The sequence below is a fragment of the Nerophis ophidion genome, linkage group LG17 (assembly GCF_033978795.1).
Source record: "Nerophis ophidion isolate RoL-2023_Sa linkage group LG17, RoL_Noph_v1.0, whole genome shotgun sequence".
NCBI classification, from domain to species: Eukaryota; Metazoa; Chordata; class Actinopteri; order Syngnathiformes; family Syngnathidae; genus Nerophis; species Nerophis ophidion.
Window position 1 is genome coordinate 17905261 of NC_084627.1, and position 26555 is coordinate 17931815.

At 37.5% G+C, this 26555-nt stretch overlaps 1 protein-coding gene across 1 annotated transcript in view; it reads right to left on the reverse strand.

The window, feature by feature from the left end:
- Positions 1 to 6135: 6135 nt before the first annotated feature.
- The window catches only part of eng (endoglin), a 117539-nt gene continuing 97119 nt past the window's right edge, over positions 6136 to 26555 (reverse strand). Inside the window, exons 9-13 of the mRNA XM_061876416.1 lie at positions 25407 to 25558; positions 21795 to 22025; positions 21544 to 21610; positions 12537 to 12647; positions 6136 to 9002 (exon numbers count right to left, since the gene is read on the reverse strand). Of these exons, the coding sequence (XP_061732400.1) occupies positions 8839 to 9002; positions 12537 to 12647; positions 21544 to 21610; positions 21795 to 22025; positions 25407 to 25558 (725 nt within the window). The 3' untranslated portion in view covers positions 6136 to 8838. The remainder of the gene's footprint in view (positions 9003 to 12536; positions 12648 to 21543; positions 21611 to 21794; positions 22026 to 25406; positions 25559 to 26555) is intronic.

The window sequence follows — 26555 nt, forward strand, 5'->3', positions numbered from 1 at the left end:
CGAAAAATACCTCTCCATGGATAATGTAATTTTTTGGATGACTAAAAATGTTGTTTTTTTGGATGAACAACAACTGAGAATGTCGTTTTTTTGATAAACATCGAAGACTATTTCAGCGTTTTTAGGATAAACAACCAATGAGAATGAAGTTTTTCGGATAAACAAAGAACACGATTATTTCAGCGTTTTTTTTAGATAAACAACAAATGAGAAATACATTTTTCCAATAAACAAGCGGTAATATTGTGTTTCGCATAAACCTCGAATAAAATTATTTCAGTGTTTTTCGGGTAAACAACCAATTAAACTTTTTCAGCGTATTTACTGCGATAAAGAACATCTTTTTTTTCAGCCTTTTTTCTGATAAACAAGTGGGAATATTGTATTTTGGATAAAAATCGAATAAGACTATTTCAGCGTTTTTCGGATTAACAATCAATGAGACTTTTCCAGCGTTTTTGTTCTGATAAACAACAAAAACATTTTTAAATGTCCAATAAACAAGCGGGAATATTGTATTTCCGATAAACATAGAATACAACTATTTCAGCGTTTTTCGGAAAAAACAACCAATGAGGATTAAGTTTTTCGGATAAACAAACATTACGAATATTTCGGCGTTTTTCAGATAAACAACAAAAGAGAATTCAATTTTTCGGAAAAACTAAGAATAAGATTTTTCTAATGTATTTGATCCGATAAAGAACGTGTTTTTTTGCCGGTTTTTTTCTGATAAAAAAGCGGGAATTTTTTATTTCGGATAAACATCGAGTAAAACTATTTCAGCGTTTTCCGGATGAACAACGGATGACAATTACGTTTTTTGGACAAACAAAGAATAAGATTATTTTGCCGTTTTTAAAATAAACAACATATGAGAATTACATTTTTTGGGTAAACAAAGAATGAGACTTTTCCAGCGTTTTTTGTCACGATAAACAACAAAAATTTTTTTTAGCCTTTTTTCGGATAAACAAGCGGAAATATTGTATTTCGGATAAACATTGAATAAGACTATATTAGCGTTTTTTAGATAAACAATCAATGAAACTTTTCCAGCGTTTTTGTTCCGATAAACAACAACATTTTTTTTTGTCTTTTTTCCGGTAAACAAGCGGATGACAATTATGTTTTTCGGGTAAACAAAGAATACGATTATTTTGGCGTTTTTCAGATAAACAAGAAATGAAAAAAAAAATTTGCCGATAAGAAAGAGGTAATAAAGTATTTTGCATAAACATCGAATAAGACTATTTCAGTGTTTTTAGGATAAACAACCAACCAAACTTTTCCAGCGTTTTTGTTCCGATAAACAACATGATTTTTTTTAGCTTTTTTTCCCGATAAACAAGTGGGAATATTGTGTTTTGGATACACATCAAATAGGACTATTTCAGCGTTTTTCGGATAAACAACCAATGAGACTTTTCCAACGTTTTTGTTCCGATAAACAACATATTTTTTAGCCTTTTTTCAGATAAACACAAGCGAATATTGTATTTCGGATAAACACGAAGAAAACTATTTCAGCGTTTTTCAGACAAAACAACCAATGAGAATTAAGTTTTTCAGATAAACAAGGAATATGATTATTTCGGCGCTGTTCAGATAAACAACAAATGAGGATTACATTTTTCGGAAAAACAATAAGATTTTCAAACGTTTTTGATCCAATAAACAACGGTTTTTTTGCCTTTTTTCCGATAAAAAAAGCGGAAATTTTGTATTTCCGATAAACATCGAGTACGACTATTTCAGCGTTTGGCGGATAAACAACCAATGAGAATTAAATTTTTCGGATACACAAAGAATAAGATTATTTTGGCGTTTTTCAGATAAACAACATATGAGAATTACATTTTTCATACAAACAAAGAATAAGACTTTTCCAGCGTTTTTGTTCCGATAAACAACAAATAAATGTTTGTTTTTTTCCCAAAACAATGATCAATACGTCTTTACGATACAAAAGCAAGCATGTTGTATTTTGGATAAATATTGAATACAATTATTTCAGCATTTTTCACATAAACAACAAATGACTATTACGTTTTTCTGTTAAACAAAGAATGAGACTTTTTCAGCGGGGGGAAACATAACTTTTTATGTAGGAACAAATAAGATTTATATAGTTTTTGTTTTTTTAGTTACAAAACAAACAAGCCTTTTCTTAATTTTCGTTAAAAGGGGTTAAAGCGTTTCTTTGATTTGCAAAATTTTTATTTTGGAATAAAGTTTTCTCATTTCCCCTGTGTTATATAACTTTTTTTTTTATGTAGGAACAAATAAGATTGATTTAGTTTTTGTTTTTTTGATTAACAGCAAACAAGCCGTTTCTTAATTTTTGTTAAAAGTGATGGGGCCTCTTTTTTTTTTTTTTTTGCAAAAATGTTAATTTGGAATAAAGTTTCCTAATTTTTGATACCTATGTTATATTTTTAAAACATGTTTAATAACATACATTTTTCATGTAGGAACAAATAAGATTGATTTATTTTTTGTTTTTTAACTAACAACAAACAAGCCTTTTCTTAATTTCCGTTAAAAGTGATTATGGTGTTTCTTTGTTTTGCAAAAATTTTAATTTAGAATAAAGTTTTCTCATTTTTAATACCCGTTTTATATGTTTAAAACATGTTTCATAATATAACTTTTTTATGTAGGAACAAATAATATTGATTTATTTTTTTTGTTTTTTTAATTAACAACAAACAAGCCTATTTTTTATTTTAGTTAAAAGTGATTAGGGCGTTTCTTTGTTCTGCAAAAATGTTAATTTGGATTAAAGTTTCCTCATATTTAATACCTGTGTTATATGTTTAACACGTTTCATAACATAACTTTTTTATGTAGGAACAAATAAAATGTATTATTATTATTTTTTCTAAATTTACAACAAACAAGCCTTTTCTTAATTTTTGTTAAATGTGATTGGAGCGTTTTTTTGATTTGCAAAAATGTTATTTTGGAATAAAATGTTCTAATTTTTAATACCTGCGTCATATGTTTTGAAACATGTTTAATAACATAACTTTTTTATGTAGAAACAAATAAGATTGATTTATGTATGTTTTTTTTATATTAACAACAAACACGCCCTTTCTTAATTTTCGTTAAAAGTGATTAGGGCGTTTCTTTGTTTTGCAAACATTTTAATTTGGAATTAAGTTTTTTTCATTTGCAATACCTGTTTTATATGTTTAAAACATGTTTCATAACATACTTTTTTTTAATGTAGGAACAAATAAGATTGATTTAGTTTTTTTTTTTTGTTACAAGACAAACAAGCCTTTTCTTAATTTTCGTTAAAAGTGATTACAGCGTTTCTTTGCTTTGCAAAAATGTTAATTTGGAATAAAGTTTCCTCATTTTTAATACCTGTGTTATATTTTTAAAACATGTTTAATAACATACATTTTTCATGTAGGAACAAATAAGACTGAATTATTTTTTGTTGTTTAACTAACAACAAACACGCCTTTTCTTAATTTTCGTTAAAAGTGATTAGGGTGTTTCTTTGTTTTGCAAAAAATTTAATTTGGAATAAAGTTTTCTCATTTTTAATACCCGTTTTATATGTTTAAAACATGTTTCATAATATAACTTTTTATGTAGGAACAAATATTATTGATTTTTTTTTTTTTTTTTTTTCAATTAACAACAAACAAGCCTTTTCCTAATTTTAGTTAAAAGTGATTAGGGCGTTTCGTTGTTCTGCAAAAATGTTGATTTGGAATAAGGTTTCCTCATTTAATACCTGTGTTATATGTTTAAAACATGTTTCATAACATAACTTTTTTATGTAGGAATAAATACAATTTATTTTGTTTTTGTTTTTTTTAATTAACAACAAACAAGCCTTTTCTTAATTTTTGCTAAATGTGATTAGAGCATTTGTTTGATTTGCAAAAATGTTATTTTGGAATAAAATGTTCAAATTTTTAATACCTGCGTTATATGTTTTGAAACATGTTTAATAACATAACTTTTTAATGTAGAAACAAATAAGATTGATTTAGGTATGTTTTTTTATATTAACAACAAACACGCCCTTTCTTAATTTTCGTTAAAAGTGATTAGGGCGTTTCTTTGTTTTGAAAACTTTTAATTTGGAATTAAGTTTTTCTCATTTGCAATACCTGTTTTATATCTTTAAAACATAACATAACATAACATACATGTTTTAATGTAGGAAGAAATAAGATTGATTTAGTTTTTGTTTTTTTAGTTACAAAACAAACAAGCCTTTTCTTAATTTTCATTAAAAGTGATTAGAGCGTTTCCTTGTTTTGCAAAAAATTTAATTTGAATTTGAATAAAGTTTTCTCATTTTTAATACCCGTTTTATATGTTTAAAACATCCATCCATCCATCCATTTTCTACCGCTTATTCCCTTTCGGGGTCGCGGGGGGCGCTGGCGCCTATCTCAGCTACAATCGGGCGGAAGGCAGGGTACACCCTGGACAAGTCGCTACCTCATCGCAGGGCCAACACAGATAGACAGACAACATTCACACTCACATTCACACACTAGGGCCAATTTAGTGTTGCCAATTATCCTATCCCCAGGTGCATGTCTTTGGAAGTGGGAGGAAGCCGGAGTACCCGGAGGGAACCCACGCATTCACGGGGAGAACATGCAAACTCCACACAGAAAGATCCCGAGCCTGGATTTGAACCCAGGACTGCAGGACCTTCGTATTGTGAGGCAGACGCACTAACCCCTCTGCCACCGTGAAGCCCATGTTTAAACATGTTTCATAATATAACTTTTTTATGTAGGAACAAATAATATTGATTTATTTTTTTTGTTTTTTTAATTAACAACAAACAAGCCTTTTCCTAATTTTAGTTAAAAGTGATTAGGGCGTTTCTTTGTTCTGCAAAAATGTTAATTTTGAATAAAGTTTCCTCATATTTAATACCTGTGTTATATTTTTAAAACATGTTTAATAACATCAATTTTTCATGTAGGAACAAATAAGATTGATTTATTTTTTGTTTTTTAACTAACAACAAACAAGCCTTTTCTTAATTTTCGTTAAAAGTGATTAGGGCGTTTCTTTGTTTTGCAAAAAATTTAATTTGGAATAAAGTTTTCTCATTTTTAATACCCGTTTTATATGTTTAAAACATGTTTCATAATATAACTTTTTTATGTAGGAACAAATAAGATTGATTTATTTTTTGTTTTTTTAATTAACAACAAACAATCTTTTCTTAATTTTATTTAAAAGTGATTAGGGTGTTTGTTTTGCAAAAAAATTAATTTGGAGTGTAGTTTTGTAATTTTTACTGGCTGTGTTATATGTTTAAAACAAGTTTGATAACATAACTTTTTTATGTAGGAACAAATAAGATTGATTTAATTTTCTTGTTTTTGTTTTTCTGATTACAAAACAAACAAGCCTTTTCCTAATTTTAGATAAAAGTGATTAGGGTGTTTCTTTGTTTTGAATAAAATGTATTTTGGAATAAAGTTTTCTCAATTTTATTTCCTGTGTTATATGTTTAGAACTTGTTTCATAACATAACTTTTTTATGTAGGAACAAACAAGATTGATCTAATTTTAGTTTTTTTTGTTTTTTCAATTAACAACAAGCAAGCCTTTTCTTAATTTTTGTTAAGTTATTACGATGATTATTTGTTTTGCAAAAATTTTAATTTGGAAAAAAGTCTTCTCATTTTTAATACCCGTTTTATATGTTTAAAACATGTTTCATAATATAACTTTTTTTTTTATGTAGGAACAAATAAGATTGGGGCTTCACGGTGGCAGAGGGGTTAGTGCGTCTGCCTCACAATACGAAGTTCCTGCAGTCCTGGGTTCAAATCCAGGCTCGGGATCTTTCTGTGTGGAGTTTGCATGTTCTCCCCGTGAATGCGTGGGTTCCCTCCGGGTACTCCGGCTTCCTCCCACTTCCAAAAACATGCACCTGGGGATAGGTTGATTGGCAACACTAAAAATGGTCCCTAGTGTGTGAATGTGTGTGAATGTTGTCTGTCTATCTGTGTTGGCCCATGGATGAGGTGGCGACTTGTCCAGGGTGTACCCTGCCTTCCGCCCGATTGTAGCTGAGATAGGCGCCAGCGCCCCCCGTGACCCCGAAAGGGAATAAGCGGTAGAAAATGGATGGATGGACAAATAAGATTGATTTATTTTTTGTTTTTTTAATTAACAACAAACTATTTTTTCTTAATTTTCATTAAAAGTGATTAGGGTGTTTGTTTTGCAAACAATTAAATTTGGAATGTATTTTTGTAATTTTGTAATTTTTAATGGCTGTGTTATATGCTTAAAACAAGTTTGATAACATAACTTTTTTATGTAGGAACAAATAAGATTGATTTAGTTTTCTTTTTTTTTGTCTTTTAAATTACAAAACAAACAAGCCTTTTCCTAATTTTAGTTAAAAGTGATTAGGACGTTTCTTTGTTTTTGCAAAAAATGTATTTTGGAATAAAGTTTTCTCAATTTTATTTACTGTGTTATATGTTTAAAACATGTTTCATAACATAAATTTTTCATGTAAGAACAAACATTATTGATATAATTTTAGTATTTTTTTTTTTCAATTAACAACAAACAAGCCTTTTCTTAATTTTTGTTAAAAGTTATTACGATGATTCTTTGTTTTCCAAAAATTCTAAGTTGGAAAAAAGTCTTCTCATTTTTAATACCTGTGTTATATGTCTAAAACAAAACAAAAGTAGGAAAGAAAAATCACAAAGCATTGCTTTTTGTTCGATAGCGGCATGTGCTACGATAACTCACCTTTAACTCTCTGCATACACAGGGAGTGACAACACGTCCAAAAAAAAAAAAGATGTTAGTATGACAAAAATGTATTTGTGTCTTTCTGTGTGTGTTAATGCTACATTAAAGAAAAAGCACTTTCTCAAAAAAAAAAAAAATAATGCTACCTTAAATAATATTTCATGAATGGGGTAATGACATACATCAGCATGAAATTGCTCAGCTACAAACAAGTGGCTTCCACATCTCCGAGGTAGAAAATGACCTCAAATGAAGAGAAATACCTCTTTAAAGGGGAACATTATCACCAGACCTATGTACGCGTCAATATATACCTTGATGTTGCTGAAAAAAGACCATATGTTTTTTTAACCGATTTCCGAACTCTAAAAGGGTGAATTTGGCGATTGAAACGCCTTTCAATTGTTCGCTGTCGGAGCGATGACCTTTCACCCGTGACGTTACAACGGGAAATCAATCCGCCATTTTTATCAAACACATTACACACACAAAAACAAATCAGCTCTGTTATTTTCCGTTTTTTCGACTGTTTTCCGTACCTTGGAGACATCATGCCTCGTCGGTGTGTTGTCGGAGGGTGTAACAACACGAACAGAGAAGGTTTCAAGTTGACTTACGTGGAGTGTGCTAATTAGACATATCAATGGTCACGGCATGCTAATCGATGCTAACATGCTATTTAGGCTAGCTGTATGTACATATTGCATCATTTTGCCTCATTTGTAGCTATATTGGCATCCAGCCGTTCCCTCCACCCACAATTAATGCCAAACAAACACATATCAATTGACGGATTCAAGTACACCAGTGGTCAAAAGATGCGAAAGTCCCTCGTTTGTTCTGCACATTTTACCGACGACACCTATGCTACGACAGAGATGTGTGGATATCCTGCCGCACTCAAAGCAGATGCATTTCCAACGATAAAGTCAACTAAATCACAAAGGTGAGTTTTGTTGATGTTATTGACTTATGTGCTAATCAGACATATTTGGTCACGGCACGACTGCCAGCTAATCGATGCTAACATGCCATTTAGGCTAGCTGTATGTACATTTGTAGCTATATTTGCATCCAGCCTTTCCCTCCACCCACATTTAATGCCAAACAAACACTTACCAATCGACGGATTTAAGTTGCTCCAGTGGTCAAAAGAGGCAATCGTTGGTTAGAAAGCGATCGCCGAATTCGTCCTCGTTGCCGCTGTCTGTCGTGATATGGCTCAATAGCTTCAGTTTTTTCTTCAATTTCGTTTTCGCTATCTGCCTCCACGCTCCAACCATCCGTTTCGATACATGCGTAATCTGTTGAATCGCTTAAACCGCTGAAATCCGAGTATGAATCTGAGCTAATGTCGCTATATCTTTCTGTTCTATCTGCCATGTTTGTTTGTATTGGCGTCACGCAGTGACATCACAGGAAAATGGACAGGTGGATATACAGATAGCGAAAATCAGGCACTTTAAAACCTTTTTTCGGGATATTCCATGATGGGTAAGATTTTGAAAAAAAACTTCGAAAAATAAAATAAGCCACTGGGAACGGATTTTTATTGGTTTTAACCCTTCTGAAATTGTGATAATGTTCCCCTTTAAGGTGTGCTTCCTAATATTTGGACGATATGGTTTTGATGTGCTGGTTGGGCTTCATCTCCCGTCCCGACTATTATTGTGCTGCCGCCACAATTTGCGGAGGAATGCGGTGAATTTCCTGCTGGGTTCTTGGGGGGATATGGTTTGTTTTTCCTGTTGCTTGGAAGCCAATTTAATTTTTTCTTCCTCTTGCACTCTTTAACTTCCGGTCTAGAAGCTGGACTTTAAAGAGAGGTGAGCGTCACACGCCATCCATTAAGGCGTTGTGTGGGCTGTCACACCCCTCCCCACCGACCCTCCTCCCTCTCCAGGACGTCCATGCTTGTGTGGCAAAGATGAGAGTTGTGCTTTTTGATGGGAGCGAGGAGGGCGGCTTTCTGAGAGAAAACCATCCCGTATCGGTGAATTTAAGGGGAGATGCGGACTGCTGCTGCTGGGGGGAGGTTGGTGGGTGGTCACCCTCATCTCATGCCATGCTGCTGGTGGGCGTACTTTGGGTGCTGCCGATGCTGGCGTTGGCGCTACTGTTCTCAGAGGGGGACGGGTTGGAGGACACCGGTTGTCGCTTGGCTCCTGAGCATGGACACCCAGAAGGAAGAGGAGAGGCCATGTCCAGTCCGGTTGGGTAACCTAAAAATACAGCACAATGATATTATCACCTCCGCCAAGCAGGAAAACCACACAAATTACACCATATACTTGATTGGGATTGTGCTGATTTCCCCTCGGGGATTAATAAAGTATGTCCGATTTTGATTCTGATATACTGTATTTTTCGGATTATAAATCGCTTCAGAGTATAAGGCGCACCGGTCGAAAATGCATATTAAAAAAGGAAAAAAATAACATATAAAAGTCGCACTGGAGTATAAGTCGCATTTTGGGGGGAAATATATTTGATAAAATCCAACACCAAGAAAAGACATTTGAAAGTCAATTTAAAATAAATAAAGAATAGTGAACAACAGGCTGAATAAGTGTACGTTATATGAGGCATGAATAACCAACTGAGAAGGTGCCTGGTATGTTAACATAACATATTATGGTAAGAGTCATTCAATTAACTATAACATATAGAACATGCTATACGTTTTCCCAACAATCGGTCACTCCTAATCGATAAATCCGATGAAATCTTCTTCCGCGATGTCGCTTCTAAACAACTCTGCCAACTCCAAAGGTATGCGCCGCTTCCTCTTGTCGTTTTCTGCTGCATATTTCACTACGTCCAGCTTGTTATCTGCACTAAATGATTTCCTTTTCGGTGCCCTTTTTGTTCAGCCCTTCTCAGTTTTTATAAGTTACCGCCAACGTTGAAATGATCCATTTTAATAGTTACGGCAGTAGCATTTAGTATATAGCAGTTAGCATTCCATGACCCACAATGCACTTCTGCCATGACCCTCCCCCGCCGAATTCTTATTGGTTGACATGTGTGTGACGATTGCTGACATTTTCTCCGTCTCTTGCGTGAATGAGATAAATAATATTATTTAATATTTTACGGTAATGTGTTAATAATTTCACACATAAGTCGCTCCGGAATATATGTCGCACCCCCGGCCGAACTATGAAAAAACTGCGACTTATAATCCAAAAAATACGGTATTTATGCCAAACATTGCGGATGTCTGGTGCACCTTGTCCCTTTTGGCTAAACTCTAAACTTTTATCAAATATATTCATCGGGGGAATTTACAGTAGGTCAAACAAGTTAATTTTTAATTCTTTTATCTTTTTTTTTCTTGTAACTTTTGTAACTGTTTTTTCCTTTTTGGAACTAACATTCAAAAATAATATATTTGGATTTTTTTCATTACTTTGTTGTTTTTTTTAATAAATATACATTGGGGGTTTTTCAGGGGTTGGAAACCCCCCCCCCACAAACTTAACTTTTGTTGTCATTTATGCAGTTTTTTGAAAAAAAAAAAAGACAAAATAATTACCGGTAATCAAAAACACAAAATATTAATTCTACTTTTTGGGGCAGGGAGTCCTCGAAAAGTTTGTCAGGAGAAAATATGTTATGCAACCAAACAAAAACATGTTTTCTACAAAAAAAAAAAAAAAAAAGATTTGCAGCCAAAAATATTTATCAATGAAAAACATTCATATTTACAAAACTAAGTTTTGTTTGCAATTTTTTTTTGGTTGCAAATCTTTAATCGTTAATTTGTTTTTTTGTTATTATTTTTTATAAATATACTTTGGGGGTAAATAATGATAAACACAAAACATAAATTCTGCTTTTTTGGAGGCGGGAGGCGGCGGTGGTCCTCAAAAGGTTTGTTGGGAGAAAAAAATTTGACAATTTAATAGTGACAAATCCTCTTATGCAACCAAACAAAAAAAGATTTTCTACCAAAAAAAAAGGATTTTCAGTCAAAAATATATTTTAAATTTAAAACATTCATATTTTTAAAGACAAGTAACTTTCGGTTGGAAATCTTTTTTTCGTTTGCAAATCTTTTTCAGTGGAAACCTTTCTTTGTTCCAGTTTTATTTTGGTTGTAAATCATTTTTTTTGGTGTCAAAACATATTGTTCAGACGAGGTCAGGCCCACAATATCTAAATTGAGTCTCAACCAAAAATAGAGGATTTGTTTGCCCCAAAAATTGTATTTGCACCCGGTACCGTATTTTACAGTTTATATGGCGCACCGGATTATAAGGCGCACTGCCAAAGAGCGGGTCTAGCCAGGTCTATTTTCATACAAAAGTCGCACCGGATTACAGGGAGCATTAATTTTTTCTAAATGTAAAATACTTCCTTGTGGTCTACAAAACATGCAATGGTGGTCCTTTGGTCAAAATGTTTGCTTTCTAACAGTTGCTTAAGGATGTGCCATTTTGTGGGCGGTCTTTTCCCTGTCATCTTTGTAGCGGTATAGCGTGCAAGGATGGGAGTGGAAGAAGTGTCAAAAGAAGGAGCTAACTTTTTTAATTACAGTCAGATTTTACTTAAATCAATAACGGAGCAGCATCTCCTCATCCGTGGCTCACTGGTGAGCCATGAAAAAACATCCGAACGGAACTCTCTAATAACTAAAGTTCCTTGGGTGAATAATGTAAACTCACTACACCGGTATGTTTTAGCACTTTCATAGCAAGTTTACAGACAGATATAAGTAAGAACTTTACACTACTTTACATTAGAAATGGCAACAGCGGAGGATGAATCTCCCATAACAAGAAGATAGAAGCTTATCGACTACAAAGGCGGACACACGCACATTTTCAGAACTTATGCAGATCCCAAGTACCGATCAGCAGGTACCAGAAGGTATGAAAAGTTGCTTTTGCATAATATTGCGAAACAAAACGCCAGATAATATGTCTTACCTTATACACACACCAAAATAATAGTATGTTGAAGCACAGTACAATCCATCCAGCGGTGCGGCTTCATAGCTTACCAAAGTCATACCAAAACATTTTGATAGATTTTTGAGTGCCGCGTGTAATGTTCTGTATTTTCAATGGAACATATAACATTTTGGTGTTGTTTACTTGAGTCATATTGCAGTCTACATGTATCGCTTATGTGTGACTGCCATCTACTGGTCACACTTATAATTTCACCATGTAAAGAATAAAATAGCTTTGAGGCCGGTAAGCGCAACCAAAAATATTCCGTACTTTATAAGGCGCATTGTCGAGTTTTGAGAAAATGGAAGGATTTTAAGTGCGCCTTGTAGTCCGAAAAAGATGGTATATTTTTGTGTTTGAAACATACATCTGTTTTTTTTGTATACATTATTATTACATGTGTTTTCATTTGAAATCCATTATTTTTGTTTGCAATTATTTTGGTTGGTCACATATCCATTTTGTTTGGTTGCATTTAAAAAAAAAGATACATTTTGATTTTCTTTTCAGTTTTTTCAGGAAAAAGCACAAATATAACTGTGTTGTTTTTTGATGAAATTAAAACAAGTCCGATTTGTTTTTTCCAACAAAAAACAGTCATATTGATGTTTTTTCTGAAAACAACAAATATGACTGCGTTGTTTTCAGAAAAAACAACATCAATATGACTGTTTTTTGTTGGAAAAAACAAATCGGACATGTCTTGATTTCATCGATGAAACTCTAAATATATTACAAAAACATTACTAATGGAAGAACTAAGACTCAAAAGGTGACTTTTGATTCTGGACCCACCTGTTTTGATTTTGATGAACCACAATGCTCCAATGAGTAACACTCCTATTAGGAAGCCTCCGAATGCGATGCCCAGGACCCCGGGGAGGCCGAAATCAAAGCACGGAGGGTCTGAAAGATAAACAAGATGGAATATGATGCAACTTAAATAGAACCATAGAACATATGTCAATGTTCACATTAAACATCCTGGGTGGAGGCAATAACAAAAAAAGCCAAGGGGTCCATCACTGAAAGGGTGACATCTTGTGGGTGCTTGGCGTTCCTGCACCTGTGCCATCGTATGTGTTTCATGTGTAAGACAAACTTCCTGGAATTCTTGACACCAGTCAGAAGAAAAAAAAACAATCAGAGAAACGTGCAAATTAGTCGCTTTGTGTTCGCATGCTTTTGACGGCGAAGCTGAACAAACAGGAGCAGGAAACAGGAGTCTCAGAGCAGGAGGACGTGACAGCGGGCCAATGCTGAGATGACCCTTCACCCCCTCCGGAGATCAACCCGACTGACAAACAGGAAGCAGTGCATTTCTGATGTTGGAACTCATCATGTTTTTGCGACAGTTTTCACATTAGAACTGAAAGCCAAGTTTTTAGGGCCGTAGGTTTGAGACCTTCCGTGGATGGAGAAAATATAAAAAAACGGGACAAGTTGTTGTCTTAACCCTGCTGGATGGATTTACAGAAGAGACGTCCATTAAAGAGACAAGAGCGACAAAATGTTCTTAATTTTTTTTATCGCCGAATGTAATTTTTGCCAAAAATATTAGTTCGTAAACTAATTCATATGCACAAAAATTATTTACATACGTATTTGTTGACATATAATTATAATCTGCACCAGCTTTGGAGGATAAGATAAAAATAACAATAAACAAAAATAGCGAAATTTTTTGCGAAAAATAGCGTAATCCAGTTTACTAACAATCATTCTGTGCTACGATTTTTATTCAGTATTCTTTTTCTTTTGTTTTTGGTGAGTACTGTTCGTAAAATTGCATTTAAGTGATACTCCAGCAAAATGACGTTCAGTTTAAATGTAATTGTGCAGAATTTTTGTTCTCGGATGTAATCAGAAGTGCTCGCACTCTAATTACGTAACACTAGTGACGTATAGCTACGCTAATACCGTATCGCAACGCTAATACTGTAACGGTACGCTAATACCGTAACGCTATGTTAATAATGCAACTCTACGTCAATTATGAACCGCGACGCTAACATTATCAAACGAAGTAATGTCGGAAAACGTACAAAAGATAACTGAATATCAATGTTCGGTGCTAAAAATGAGTGAATGGTCGGTGCTAAAATTGAGTGAATTTTTTTTCTTTAGTTTTTGCGCAGCCCACTTAATGACACACCACACTATTCGAGGTTAGTACTGCTTGTTGACAATCGAAAATAAAGGCCTCAAAAGCTTTTCCGCATGATTCTTTTCTGCGTTCTTTGAGTCAAAAATGTATCAATGCTACGTAAACGTCATTGTTTTCAAACTATGCTGAATTCTAACACATTTTCTTTTCAAGCAATATCACATTTATGTAGTCTTGAATTTTTACGTTAGGTTTAATTTTTACCAAATAGAAGAGTTAACCTATTGTGTAGCGTTCTGCTGGCGATTTTTATAATCATCAATATTTTGGCGCCCATTTTGGATCGAAACTCTTAGATTGTATGTGTTCGTCATGTTGTGACACATTTTATAAGTTGGTCTTCAGGATAAAAATCCACAACACCCGTCGCCCTCGAAAATTGTAACAGAGGCGGGACTTAATCTGCGTCCACTTCCAGGTTGGATTCCACTCCGCAATGGAATGGTGTAAGAGGTCATCCATGTTTGAGTAATTGCAGTGGAGTGGAGCGACAATAGCCCAGCGCCCGTGTTTGGACAGCAGCGCAGTCTTTGCCCCCGCACCCCCCGCGAGAAACACAAAGGGTCCGGGTCACGTCCCTTGAGGGCCGTTACTTGTGATTGTGGCTGCAAGGTCAGCCCGCAGACCTTCCTAGAGGACGAGGCCGCCCTCTTACAGGCGGCATCCTGAGTTCACTGCTATGTCAACCGCTTGCACACTGCTTCTGGTGCACTCAAAGTAACAATAGCAAGCTAAGCTGCTGCCAGCAGTCAGCAGCCGGCACACAGACTGACAACATCGCTGGCCGTTTGGAGCAAAAAAGAAAAAAAAAAACAGTGAACAAGTACCACAATTCTGTGTTGACCACTGCTAAGACAGGCTATTTCTGCACAGGCGGAGCTCAGTGATGTGATTTTTCATTTTAAAAACTGGTGAAAAATCAATACTACTAGTACTAGTACTTAGAAGAATAAGAAATATACAGTATATGATGTTTTGTATTATTTTATTTCATATTTACATAGTTTTATTTAAAATTACTAGTTAAAAATATTAAAATAATAAACATCATTATTTTTTTCATTTTCTTGCCTAGATGTGGGTTCAGATCCAAGAATGTCATTTTGGTTTGTGAAGTCCTTGGAGACACTTGTGATTAAGGGCTATATAAATACATTTTGACTGATTGATTGAATGATTGATTTACAGTAACAAAATGCACACCCACCTAACATGCTAGTTTATTTTATTGATTTATATTATGGATTTGATATGATACAGTACAGGCCAAACATTTGGACAGACCTTCTCATTCAGTGCAATTTCTTTATTTTCATGACTATTTACATCAGGGGTATCATACAGGCAGCCCGCGGGCCAATTGCGGCCCGAGAGATGTTATTTTGCGCCCCCCCCCCCTTAATATTAAAGGTTAAGGTTAGTGTGGCCCGTAAGTTTTATATGAATGGCGCTTGACAGTGTTGTGGTCAAAATGGATCTTTCAACGTTCTGAGTTGCCAATCCCTGTGTTAGTGGATAAGCGGCAAGTGGGTTAAAGCGACAGAGACGTTGTCATGGAGACGAGGGTTTTCTTATGTGCACACCGCGACACCTGTCCGTCAGTAATAACAGTCCCCGATAACCTGGACCAATTCAAATTTTTTTTTATTGTTTAATTTGCATTGCCTCACACGATGTACACTACATATATTTCAATATGACGCCGGAAAACCCTCCGGGAGCCGTCACTTTTTTGCACTCGCTATCCCGCAACTTTCCCGGCTATTATCCGCCAACCGCTGTGTTGCTGTAGGGAGGGAAAGTGGAATACCACATAAGGCGGGAATAGCATTATTCTCAGTGCACCGGCTAATTACAAATATATACCATGCTGAGGAGTATACAAAACATGTTTTAGGAAATCTTTTTTTGCGGCCCAGCCTCACCCAGACTGTGCATCCAGTGGCTCCCAGGTAAATGAGTTTGAGACCCCTGATTCACATTGTAGACGCCCTGAGATCGGTAGGTTGGGAGTTCAAACTCCGGCCGAGTCATACCAAAGACTATACAAATGGGACCAATTACCTCCCTGCTTGGCACTCAGCATCAAGGGTTGGAATTGGGGGTTAAATCACCAGAAATGATTCCCGGGCACGGCACCGCTGCTGCCCACTGCTCCCCTCACCTCCCAGGGGGTGAACAGGGGATGGGTCAAATGCAGAGGACAAATTTCGCCACACCTAGAGTGTGTGCGACAATCATTGGTACTTTAACTTTAACTTAACATTGTCACTGAAGGCATCAAAACTATGAATGAACACGTGGAGTTATGTACTCAACAAAAAAAGGTGAAATAACAATATTCTAGTTTCTTCAAAATATCCACCTTTTGCACACTCTTGGCAATGAACACCTCTGGGAACTCCTTCAAGACTGTTGGAAAACCATTTCAGGTGACTACCTCTTGAAGCTCATCGAGAGAATGCCAAGAGTGTGCAAAGCAGTAATCTGAGCAAAGGCTTTTCAGTTATTTCACCTTATTTGGTTAAGTGTGCATTTGTAGTTTTTATGCCTTCAGTGACAATCCACAATGTAAATACCGTATTTTTCGGACTATAAGTCGCAGTTTTTTTTTCATAGTTAGGCCAGGGGTGCGACTTATACTCAGGGGCGACTTAAGAGCGAAATTATAAACACCATCCATCCATCCATTTCTACCGCTTATTCCCTTTCGAGGTCGCGGGGGGCGCTGGCGCCTATCTCAGCTACAATCGGGCGGAAGGCGGGGTACACCCTGGACAAGTCGCCACCTCATCGCAGGGCCAACACAGATAGACAGACAACATTCACACTCACATTCACACACTAGGGCCAATTTAGTGTTGCCAATCAACCTATCCCCAGGTGCATGTCTTTGGAAGTGGGAGGAAGCCGGAGTACCCGGAGGGAACCCACGCATTCACGGGGAGAACATGCAAACTCCACACAGAAAGATCCCGAGCCTGGGATTGAACCCAAAACTGCAGGAGCTTTGTATTGTGAGGCAGACGCACTAACCCCTCTGCCACCGTGAAGCCCAATTATAAACACATTACCGTAAAATATCAAATAATATTATTTAGCTCATTCACGTAAGTGACTAGACGTTAGAGATGCCCGGTTTGCGGTCTCAACCGCGGGTCGGGCGGGTGACATGATGAAAAAATAGATTTTAATTAGATTCGGGCGGGTGGCGGTTGAACCATCCGGAAATATTTGAAATACATGGTTCTGGGTTCGGTATCCTTTGTCATTCAAAGAGCCATTTCAGACCCGTGTCACTAAGCGAAGAAGACAATAGGAGACGCTATTATTCTCTAGAATGACTACCGTCAGTCACCCAGATAATAAGTATTAGGGCGTGCCATAAAGCCATTGGCTTTGTCGCCCTCTACAGCATGTACGATCTGCTTGTCAGTCCAGCAACATGTTGTGTGTGGCTTCCGCAGCAACACGCACACGACTGCAAGGCATACTGGGTGACACAGAGTACACTAATGGTTGTGATATAAACAATTTTAACACTCTTAGTAATATGCGCCATACTGTGAAGCCACACCAAACAAGATTGACAAACACATTTCGGGAGGACATCCTCCCAGTAACACAACATTATTGCAACACAACAAATACCCAGAATCCTTTGTATCCATGACACAATGACTATTTTATACACCCCGCTAGCAGCAAACCCCGCCACCCCAACCCCAAGGTGGGCGGGGTAGGGGGCGCGTAAAATATATTCAGGAAATCTAACGGATACAAAGGATTCTGGGTATTTGTTGTGTTGCGTTTATGTTGTGTTACTGTGAGGATGTTCTCCCAAAATGTGTTTGTCAATCTTGTTTGGTGTGGCTTCACAGCGTGGCGCATATTAGTAAGTGTTAAAGTTGTTCCTTTCACAACCATCAGTGTACTCTGTGTCAACCAGTATGCCTTTCAATCTTGTATGTGTGATTGCGGAAGCTGCACACAACATGTTGCCAGACTAAAAATCGGTGTGTACATGTTGTTGAAGGTGTCAAAGGCAATGGCTTCACAGCACGCCCATATCCTTGTCATCAGGATGAACGTCAATTGGATTATCGCGAGAACGTTAGCGGCTCCAATTGTCTTTGTTACTCTGTGAAACGGGTTTAGACAGCTCTGTGAGTGGTAAAGGTGGCCAACCTCTGATGTATTTCAGCGGGCGGGCGGATGCGTTTCTGATAAAATCTTGGTTCGGGTGCACGACGACTTTGGTGATGCGGTTGCGGATGATATAATTGCATATCCGCGCATCTCTACTAGACGTATTAGATGTCATGGGATTTAGCGATTAGGAGTGACAGATTGTTTGGTAAACGTATAGCATGTTCTATATGTTATAGTTATTTGAATGACTCTTACCATAATATGTTACGTTAACATACCAGGCACCTCCTCAGTTGGTTATATATGCCTCATATAACGTACACTTATTCAGCCTGTTGTTCACAATTCTTTATTTATTTTAAATTGCCTTTCAAATGTCTATTCTTGGTGTTGGGTTTTATCAAATAAATTTTCCCCAAAAATGCGACTTATATATGCTTTTTCCCGTCTTTATTATGCATTTTCGGCAGGTGCGACTTATACTCCGGAGCGACTTATACTCCGAAAAATACAGTGGTCGTGAAAATGAAGAAAACGCATTGAATGAGGAGCAGGTTAGTCCAAACTTTTGGCCTGTACTGTATATCACGGAAAAGGTCTGCGCTCTACACGTGAATGTCATAAATCGATATATTTCCAGCTGAGTGTAATTGTAATGAATAGAAACAGTGGTGGATCTGTTTGGTCTTTACAAGATATTGACATAACAACTGCATTGCACCTTGAACTGCAAACATATTTGAGTTGTTTAAGACCTAAAAAAAATGTAGCCCTGCTGTGAGATGTTGCATGATGTTGGTGGTGTACGACCTCTGAACATGGTAATAAAAAAAAAACATTTTTTCACATATTTATCTACACTAATTACATATTGCATAAGAGTACTGATTAATACCGATATCGCTAAGGAGTATCAATATTGATATCGGTATCGTTAAACAGTACCAATGGGGTATATGGCTATTGAATGATACCCTTATGGGTACCATCTGATGGCTACTGCACTGCATGTGGACTTTGATTAAAAAAAAATGCTGCTCTTTATATACTCCTGCTCTTTAAATGAAACTGATAAAATATTTTAACTTGACCACCCACTGATTTGTAAATACATTCTATGTATTGTACTTGTATTTTTGAATTACCTATCATTATGTAATTTCAATATTGTTGTGTATTTGCATTCCTGTTTGATTTAAATTGTGAATGTTAAATGTGCCATAAGGGACTACAGATGGAAATTACCATGGTGCGAAATCTGGTGCAGCCATCTTCTTCATGTAACTGCACATTGTCCTTCAAATAAACAAATACAACAAACAAAACGATATACACCCCTAATTAAGACTGCATTTAAAAAAATTCTGATTTTACGGAAATTAAAAATGTTAATACAATACTTGAAATACAAATGTGATTACTGCTATAGCTCTGCAGGTAAATTTTGTATTTTTGTGTATCAATAAAATATTATGTTTAAGAGGAGGAATATAACCTTAAAGGAAAAATGTAATTTAAAACATTTGTATACAAATACAACACTGAGAACCCTTAGTTTATCTGTATGTGGAATCAAATTATGGAATCGATTATATAAAGAAATCAAACACTGTACTAATATGATCCAATTTAAGAAACTGTTCAAACTTAAAGTGTTTACTAAAAACAATGAAGAAGAACCATTATAAACCTTCTGAATTTACTAATAAACTTTTGTGCCTCACTCTATGAAAAACAACGTATGTCACTATTTTTTATGCATTTATTTATTTATTTATTTTTATTATTATTTATGGAGTATATTCTAAAAAAAATGTGTTAGCAACTGCTAAGTAATGAAAAAGAGGTAGGATCAAGTAAGTTTTAAGTTAAAGTACCAATGATAGTCACACACACACTAGGTGTGGTGAAATTTGTCCTCTGCATTTGACTCATCCCTTTGTTCACACCCTGGGAGGTGAGGGGAGCAGTGGGCAGCAGCGGTGCCGCGCCCGGGAATAATTTTTTGGTGATTTAACCCCCAATTCCAACCCTTGATGCTGAGTGCCAAGCAGGGAGGTAACGGGTCCCATTTTTATAGTCTTTGGTATGACACAAACCCCGTCGGAGTAAGCTTTGCTTCTTCCTACTCCTTTTCGAACATGTTAAAAAGAGAAATAGGAAATTGTGATGTATCATGTTGTAATTGTATGCATGTTCGAAATACACTCAAACCATAACCAAAAGTAAAAAAATATATCATAGTAAAAATAATAATATATATTTAATGTATCATTTCATAAAAATATTAAATATTATTGCATAATAATGTTTGTTTTTTTATGTAATTATTACTGCATTATTCTTACTACAGCATTTTTATTTTAATTCATAATGTAATAGAAAATACACATTTAAATAAAAAAAATAAAATCCAAATGTGTGAATGTTTGAATAACACCATACCATCCATCGATCATCTTCCGCTTATCTGAGGTCGGGTCGCGGGGGCAGCAGCCTAAGCAGGGAAACCCAGACTTCACTCTCCCCAGCCACTTCGTCTAGCTCTTCCCGGGGGATCCCGAGGCATTCTCAGGCCAGCCGGGAGACATAGTCTTCCCAACGTGTCCTGGGTCTTCTCCGTGGCCTCCTACCGGATGGACGTGCCCTAAACACCTCCCTAGGGAGGCGTTCGGGTGGTATCCTGACCAGATGCCCGAGCCACCTCATCTGGCTCCTCTCGATGTGGAGGAGCAGCGGCTTTACTTTGAGTTCCTCCCGGATGGCAGAGCTACTCACCCTATCTCTAAGGGAGAGCCCCGCCACCCGGCGGAGGAAACATATTTCGGCTGCTTGTACCCGTGATCTTATCCTTTCGGTCATGACCCAAAGCTCATGACCATAGGTGAGGATGGGAACGTAGATCGACCGGTAAATTGAGAGCTTTGCCTTCCGGCTCAGCTCCTTCTTCACCACAACGGATCGATACAGCGTCCGCATTACTGAAGACGCCGCACCGATCCGCCTGTCGATCTCACGATCCACTCTTCCCCCACTCGTGAACAAGACTCCTAGGTACTTGAACTCCTCCACTTGGGGCAGGGTCTCCTCCCCAACCCGGAAATGGCATTCCACCCTTTTCCGGGCTCGGACTTGGAGGTGCTGATTCTCATTCCGGTCGCTTAACACTCGGCTGCGAACCGATCCAGTGAGAGCTGAAGATCCCGGCCAGATGAACCCATCAGGACCACATCATCTGCAAAAAGTCTGCGAGCCCTGAGTTTCTAATATTTTGACCATTACATTGGATTTATGACAATTATTGCAGAATGTGTTATTATAGCCCTTGTTTTGATCTGATAAGGTTGTGCAGGTGTACCAAATCACACGAGTCACGCACATTGCAAATGCTCAAGGAAAGGAAAGACAGCGACACTTATCCAGAGGCTTATGTGGCATCTGTGTGACTGTCACAGCATATTTTGGAGATTAAACTGAACTCACTTAGTGTTTGCTGACAAGGCGGGGTGACCTCCAGGTTCCTCTTCACTCTTCCCCCGTCCACACATTTCTGGTGAGCAGCAAAGAAAACCGTTGACCGAGTCATCTAATGAGTCCTAATCCTGCGCTAATGTTCGCCAGACAGCGACAAAAGCGGTTTGTGACGTGCTACATTTCTCAGCACAAAGCTTACAAGCAATCTTTTGACACCTTTTGCAAATGCAATCTCGGGAGACTGAAAGTCCGATTCCTACCTTGCTGTAGCAAAGTTTGACGGAACATTCCACGTCCCAGGTGGTGGAGGTCACCTCGTGGAGCTGATCCAGGGAGAAGCTGAGTCGCGTGCTGTTGGGACAGGAATTCAAGGAGCAGTACTCTGGAATGAAGGGAAGCTCCTTGAGGACCGGGCAGGAGCCTTTGGAGCGCACGAAACAGCTGATCACCTGGATGGTCAAAACCATGGCGCCCAGAGTGTTGCCCGAAATCTGAAACATGCCAACCAAAAGATGACATAATGGGTTGTGCTCAAAATGCTTTGGAAAACTTGCCGGCTGTTTTTCAACCAATCTTGCTCGAATTTAATAAACATGTGCTTGTCAGTCCCCTAAAGGCGTGTAAAAAAACTTGGTGGTGATCCGGCAAAACAACGGAAAGTTTGAGTAGTTACCGTACTTCAAGTCAATCAAAGTTATGGGGTTCAACTTTGCGGTTGAATAACAGCGCCACCATGTGGTGTATTTGTCAAAAATAATATTAGCAAAGATAATACAGTAGAGTTGTATGCTTTGACACATGTTCACCTTTTGGTGTGCAGCAGTTCAAGAGTAATACGTGAAAGTAGTGTTGTTCTGATACCAATATTTTGTTAACGGTAGGGGTACCAAAATTATGTTGATAGTTTTCGGTACTTTTGGGTACTTTTCTAAAAAAAGGGGACCACAAAAAATTGCATTATTGGCTTTATGTTAATAAAAATCTTAAGGTACATTAAACATATGTTTCTTTTTGCAAGTTTGTCCTTTAGTAAAATAGTGAACATACAAGACAACTTGTCTTTTAGTAGTAAGCAAGCAAACAAAGGCTCCTAATTTAGCTGCTGACGTATGTAGTAAAATATTGTGTCATTTATCATTCTTTTATTTTGTCAAAATTATAAAGGACAACACTAATTATTAATCTTCTTGTTCATTTACTGTTAATATCTGCTTACTTTCTCTTTTAACATGTTCTATCTACACTTCTGTTACAATGTAATAATCACTTATTCTTCTGTTGTTTTGATACTTTACATTAGCTTTGGATGATACCACGAATTTGGGTATCAGTCCGACACCAAGTAGTTACAGGATAATATATTGGTCAAATTCAAAGTCCTCCTGTGTCCAGGGAGGTATTTCCTGAGTTTATAAACATGATATAAATTGAAGATGTTGTGATGCCAAAAAATATCGACGTAATCATAGTAGCATCGATCAGATACGCTACTGTACTTGGTATCATTACAGTGGATGTTAGGTGTAGATCCACCAATGGCTGTCATGATCCGTGGTGCGGATCATGTTTTTGTGTTTTCTGTTAGTTTTAGACTCCTTTTGTTCTTGTTTGTGCATCTATGAGTTTGTTTATTCAGCATGGTAACTTATGATTTTCGCCTGCCTTTTACGCTCACCTGTTGCTCATCAGAGACTCTATTTAAGCCTGCCTTTTCCGGTCACTCGTCGTGGCTTCGTTATTTGCTATACCCAGCTGTTACGTTCCCATGTTCCTATGTCCTGCTGCTGTGTTTCCTGTGCTAAGTTGTTGCCCTAGCTTCCCGTGCGATCGGCACGTTTTTCTTTTGTTTGTTTCTGTCTCTTTGGCACTTGTGTGATTAAATAATCATCTCCTACCTCACGCTCTCGTCCGGAGTGTCCGTGTTGCATCTGGAGGAACGATCCCGCAGCAAGCTGCAACCCCAACCGTGACAATGGCGTTGGTTTACATTTTGACGACGGTGAGCTACGGTGTGTAGTGAAGCATGTTTAGCTATTCCTCGTCCTGCAGTGATGATACTTGTAAGAAACGTACTTTATTTGTCGCCATGGAGGCGAGGACTAGTGATTTAGAAGGAGGTACAACACTGCCAACAGGGGCTGGACTTTAGCCGCTAGCTAGCTGGCCATGTCTTAAAGGCCTACTGAAATGCGATTTTCCTTTTTAAACGGGGATAGCAGGTCCATTCTATGTGTCATACTTGATCATTTCACAATATTCCCATATTTTTGCTGAAAGGATTTAGTAGAGAACATCGACGATAAAGTTTGCAACTTTTGGTCGCTAATAAAAAAGCCTTGACTGTACCGGAAGTAGCAGACGATGTGCGCGTGACGTCACGGGCTGTGGAGCTCCTCACATCTTCACATTGTTTACAATCATGGTCACCAGCAGCTAGAGTAATTGGGACTGAGAAAGCGACGATTTCCCCATTAATTTGAGCGAGGATGAAAGATTTGTGGATGAAGAAAGTGAGAGTGAAGGACTAAAAAAAAAAAAAAAAAAAAAAGACAGGGCAGTGGGAGCGATTCAGATGTTATTAGACACATTTACTACGATACTTCTGGAAAATCCCTTATCTGCTTATCGTGATATTAGTGTTTTAGTGAGATCATATGGTCATACCTGAAAGTCGGAGGGGTGTGGCCACGGGTGTGGTGACCGCCAGTGTCTCTGAGGGAAGCCACATTTTTCGACAAGGCAAAGCGAAGGCAGCCGTTGGGGCCGGGCTGACAAGCCTCCCCCCCCCCCCCCGCCACGGTGGAAGCATCCCACGTTCGGGGGCGGCCAGTCGGAGGAGGCAAGAGAGTCACAGCTGCCTCTTTGACAGCTGCACGAGGAACGACGCAAGCTCTCCGCTCATGTCTACAGTAAGAGCCAACTTATTACCACAATTTTCTCACCGAAACCTGCCAGTTGACATGTGGTAGGGAACCATGTTCGCTTGACCGCTCTGTTCCATAGTAAAGCTTCACCGTCATCTTGAGGGGATGTAAACAGGGAAACACCGGCTGTGTTTGTGTTGCTACAGCTGGCTGCAATACACCGCTTTCCACCAACTGTTTTCTTCTTTGTATTCTCCATTATTAATTGAACAAATTGAAAAAGATTCAGCAACAAAGATGTCCAGAATACTGTGTAATTATGCGATTAAAGCAGACCACTTATAGCTGGGATCGGGCCAGAAAAAAATGTCCGCTACAATCAGTGACGTCACGCGCACGCGTCATCATACCGACGTTTTCAACAGGATACTTCGCGCGAAATTTAAAATTGCAATTTAGTAAACTAAAAAGGCCGTATTGGCATGTGTTGCAATGTTAAGATTTCATCATTGATTTATAAACTATCAGACTGCATGGGTTTCAGTAGGCCTTTAAAGCATCTCTTCCGGTGGGCGTTTCCATGTTATAACTTCACCTTTATTGTTAGTTTTCAAGCCAAAATGCGTCCGTTCTCCCTTTTCTGTCTACACACTGTGTCTGCTAGTAAGTACTCTGTGATTGTGCACTGCGGAACACTGCGGGGTAAAGTACCGAAAATGATTCATTAGTTTGGCGGTACAAAACTAATACCAGTATACCGTACAACCCTAAGTGAAAGCATTTTTTTCGTGGAGGACAAGCACCAATTCAATTTATTTTAATTGATTTTAATGGAAGATGTTTTGAAATACAATTGTTTTGAGTTAAGAGCTCTGTCACAGATATAATCAAACCTGTACATTGAGGTGCGACTGTATATTCACTGGTTAGCTATCCATTTATCGGTTCACTCGTTTGTTAGAAAGAATCGGCGAAAATTACATACATTTTTCCGTCGCAAGCTCTCACCTCTGCGTAGATTCTCTTGTCGCTCTGCACCTTGGCGTTGGGGTCCAGAGGCGAGCGGTAATCCGGGGACGTGTAGAGCTGCATCAACAGAGGCATCTGATCAGGCGGCACCGTGGTGGAAGACAGGGTGGGTTCTGCTACCGTGGTTGTCACTGCCAGAGACAGAATTACATTTGTTTGTTTTGTGCCAACTTGCTACCAAGCTCTAAGACGCTTTTCCCAGCGGGTCTTTGTGTCATTTGGTCGATGGTGTGAAAAAGTGAGTGACAGGAAGAAAAGAAAGAAAAGAAAGAAGAAAACTTTGACAGCCCTAATATTTATATATTTGCATTGCGCTGATAGGTCGTAAGTCAGCAGCCAAGAGGAGCTTTTGTAACCTGCAACCTGTTTTGAAAAGGTTTATTATAACTTTTGTACCAAATATTATATTACAAGACTGGTGTTTAATCAAGAATCAATTCGGAATCGAATCATCACCCCAAGAATAGGTATGAGTCGAATCGTGAGGTACCCAAAGATTCCCACCTCTAGCAAATACTAAATGATACTGATATGGATCAAATAGTTTTAATAGTATAAGGCTACAGCTATCGATTATCTTAGTGACCAATTAGTTTGTCCGATTAATCAAGTTTTGGGAGCAACAGTTGAAATAAACAATAATTTTTACAACTTGCCAAAACCTTCATTCATTTTTCCTAATAAATGCGATCATCAATATTGTAAATGCACTTTTAACATCCATCCATCCATTTTTTACCGCTTGTCCCTTTTGGAGTGGCGGGGGGCGCTGGAACCTATCTCAGCTGCATTCGAGCAGAAGGCGGGGGACACCCTGGACAAGTCGCCACCTCATCGCAGGGCCCACTTTTAACATGTGAGCATCATTTTTTTTTTAAAAGGCCGTCATTCACGCTTTATTGCAGCAAACGTGCAAAAACTATGTCCGCATATTTAGAGTTCCAGGCACACCGTGCAGTCCAGATTTGATCAGGTTTTATTAGTTAAACTTATTAAACAATTAATAGAATAGAAATAAAAAGCTTTTTTCTCATCAAATTGATCAATTTAATCGATTAATTGTTGCCGGAATATGTAATAATGGTGCAGACAATAATAATAATAATAATAATAATAATAATAATATAT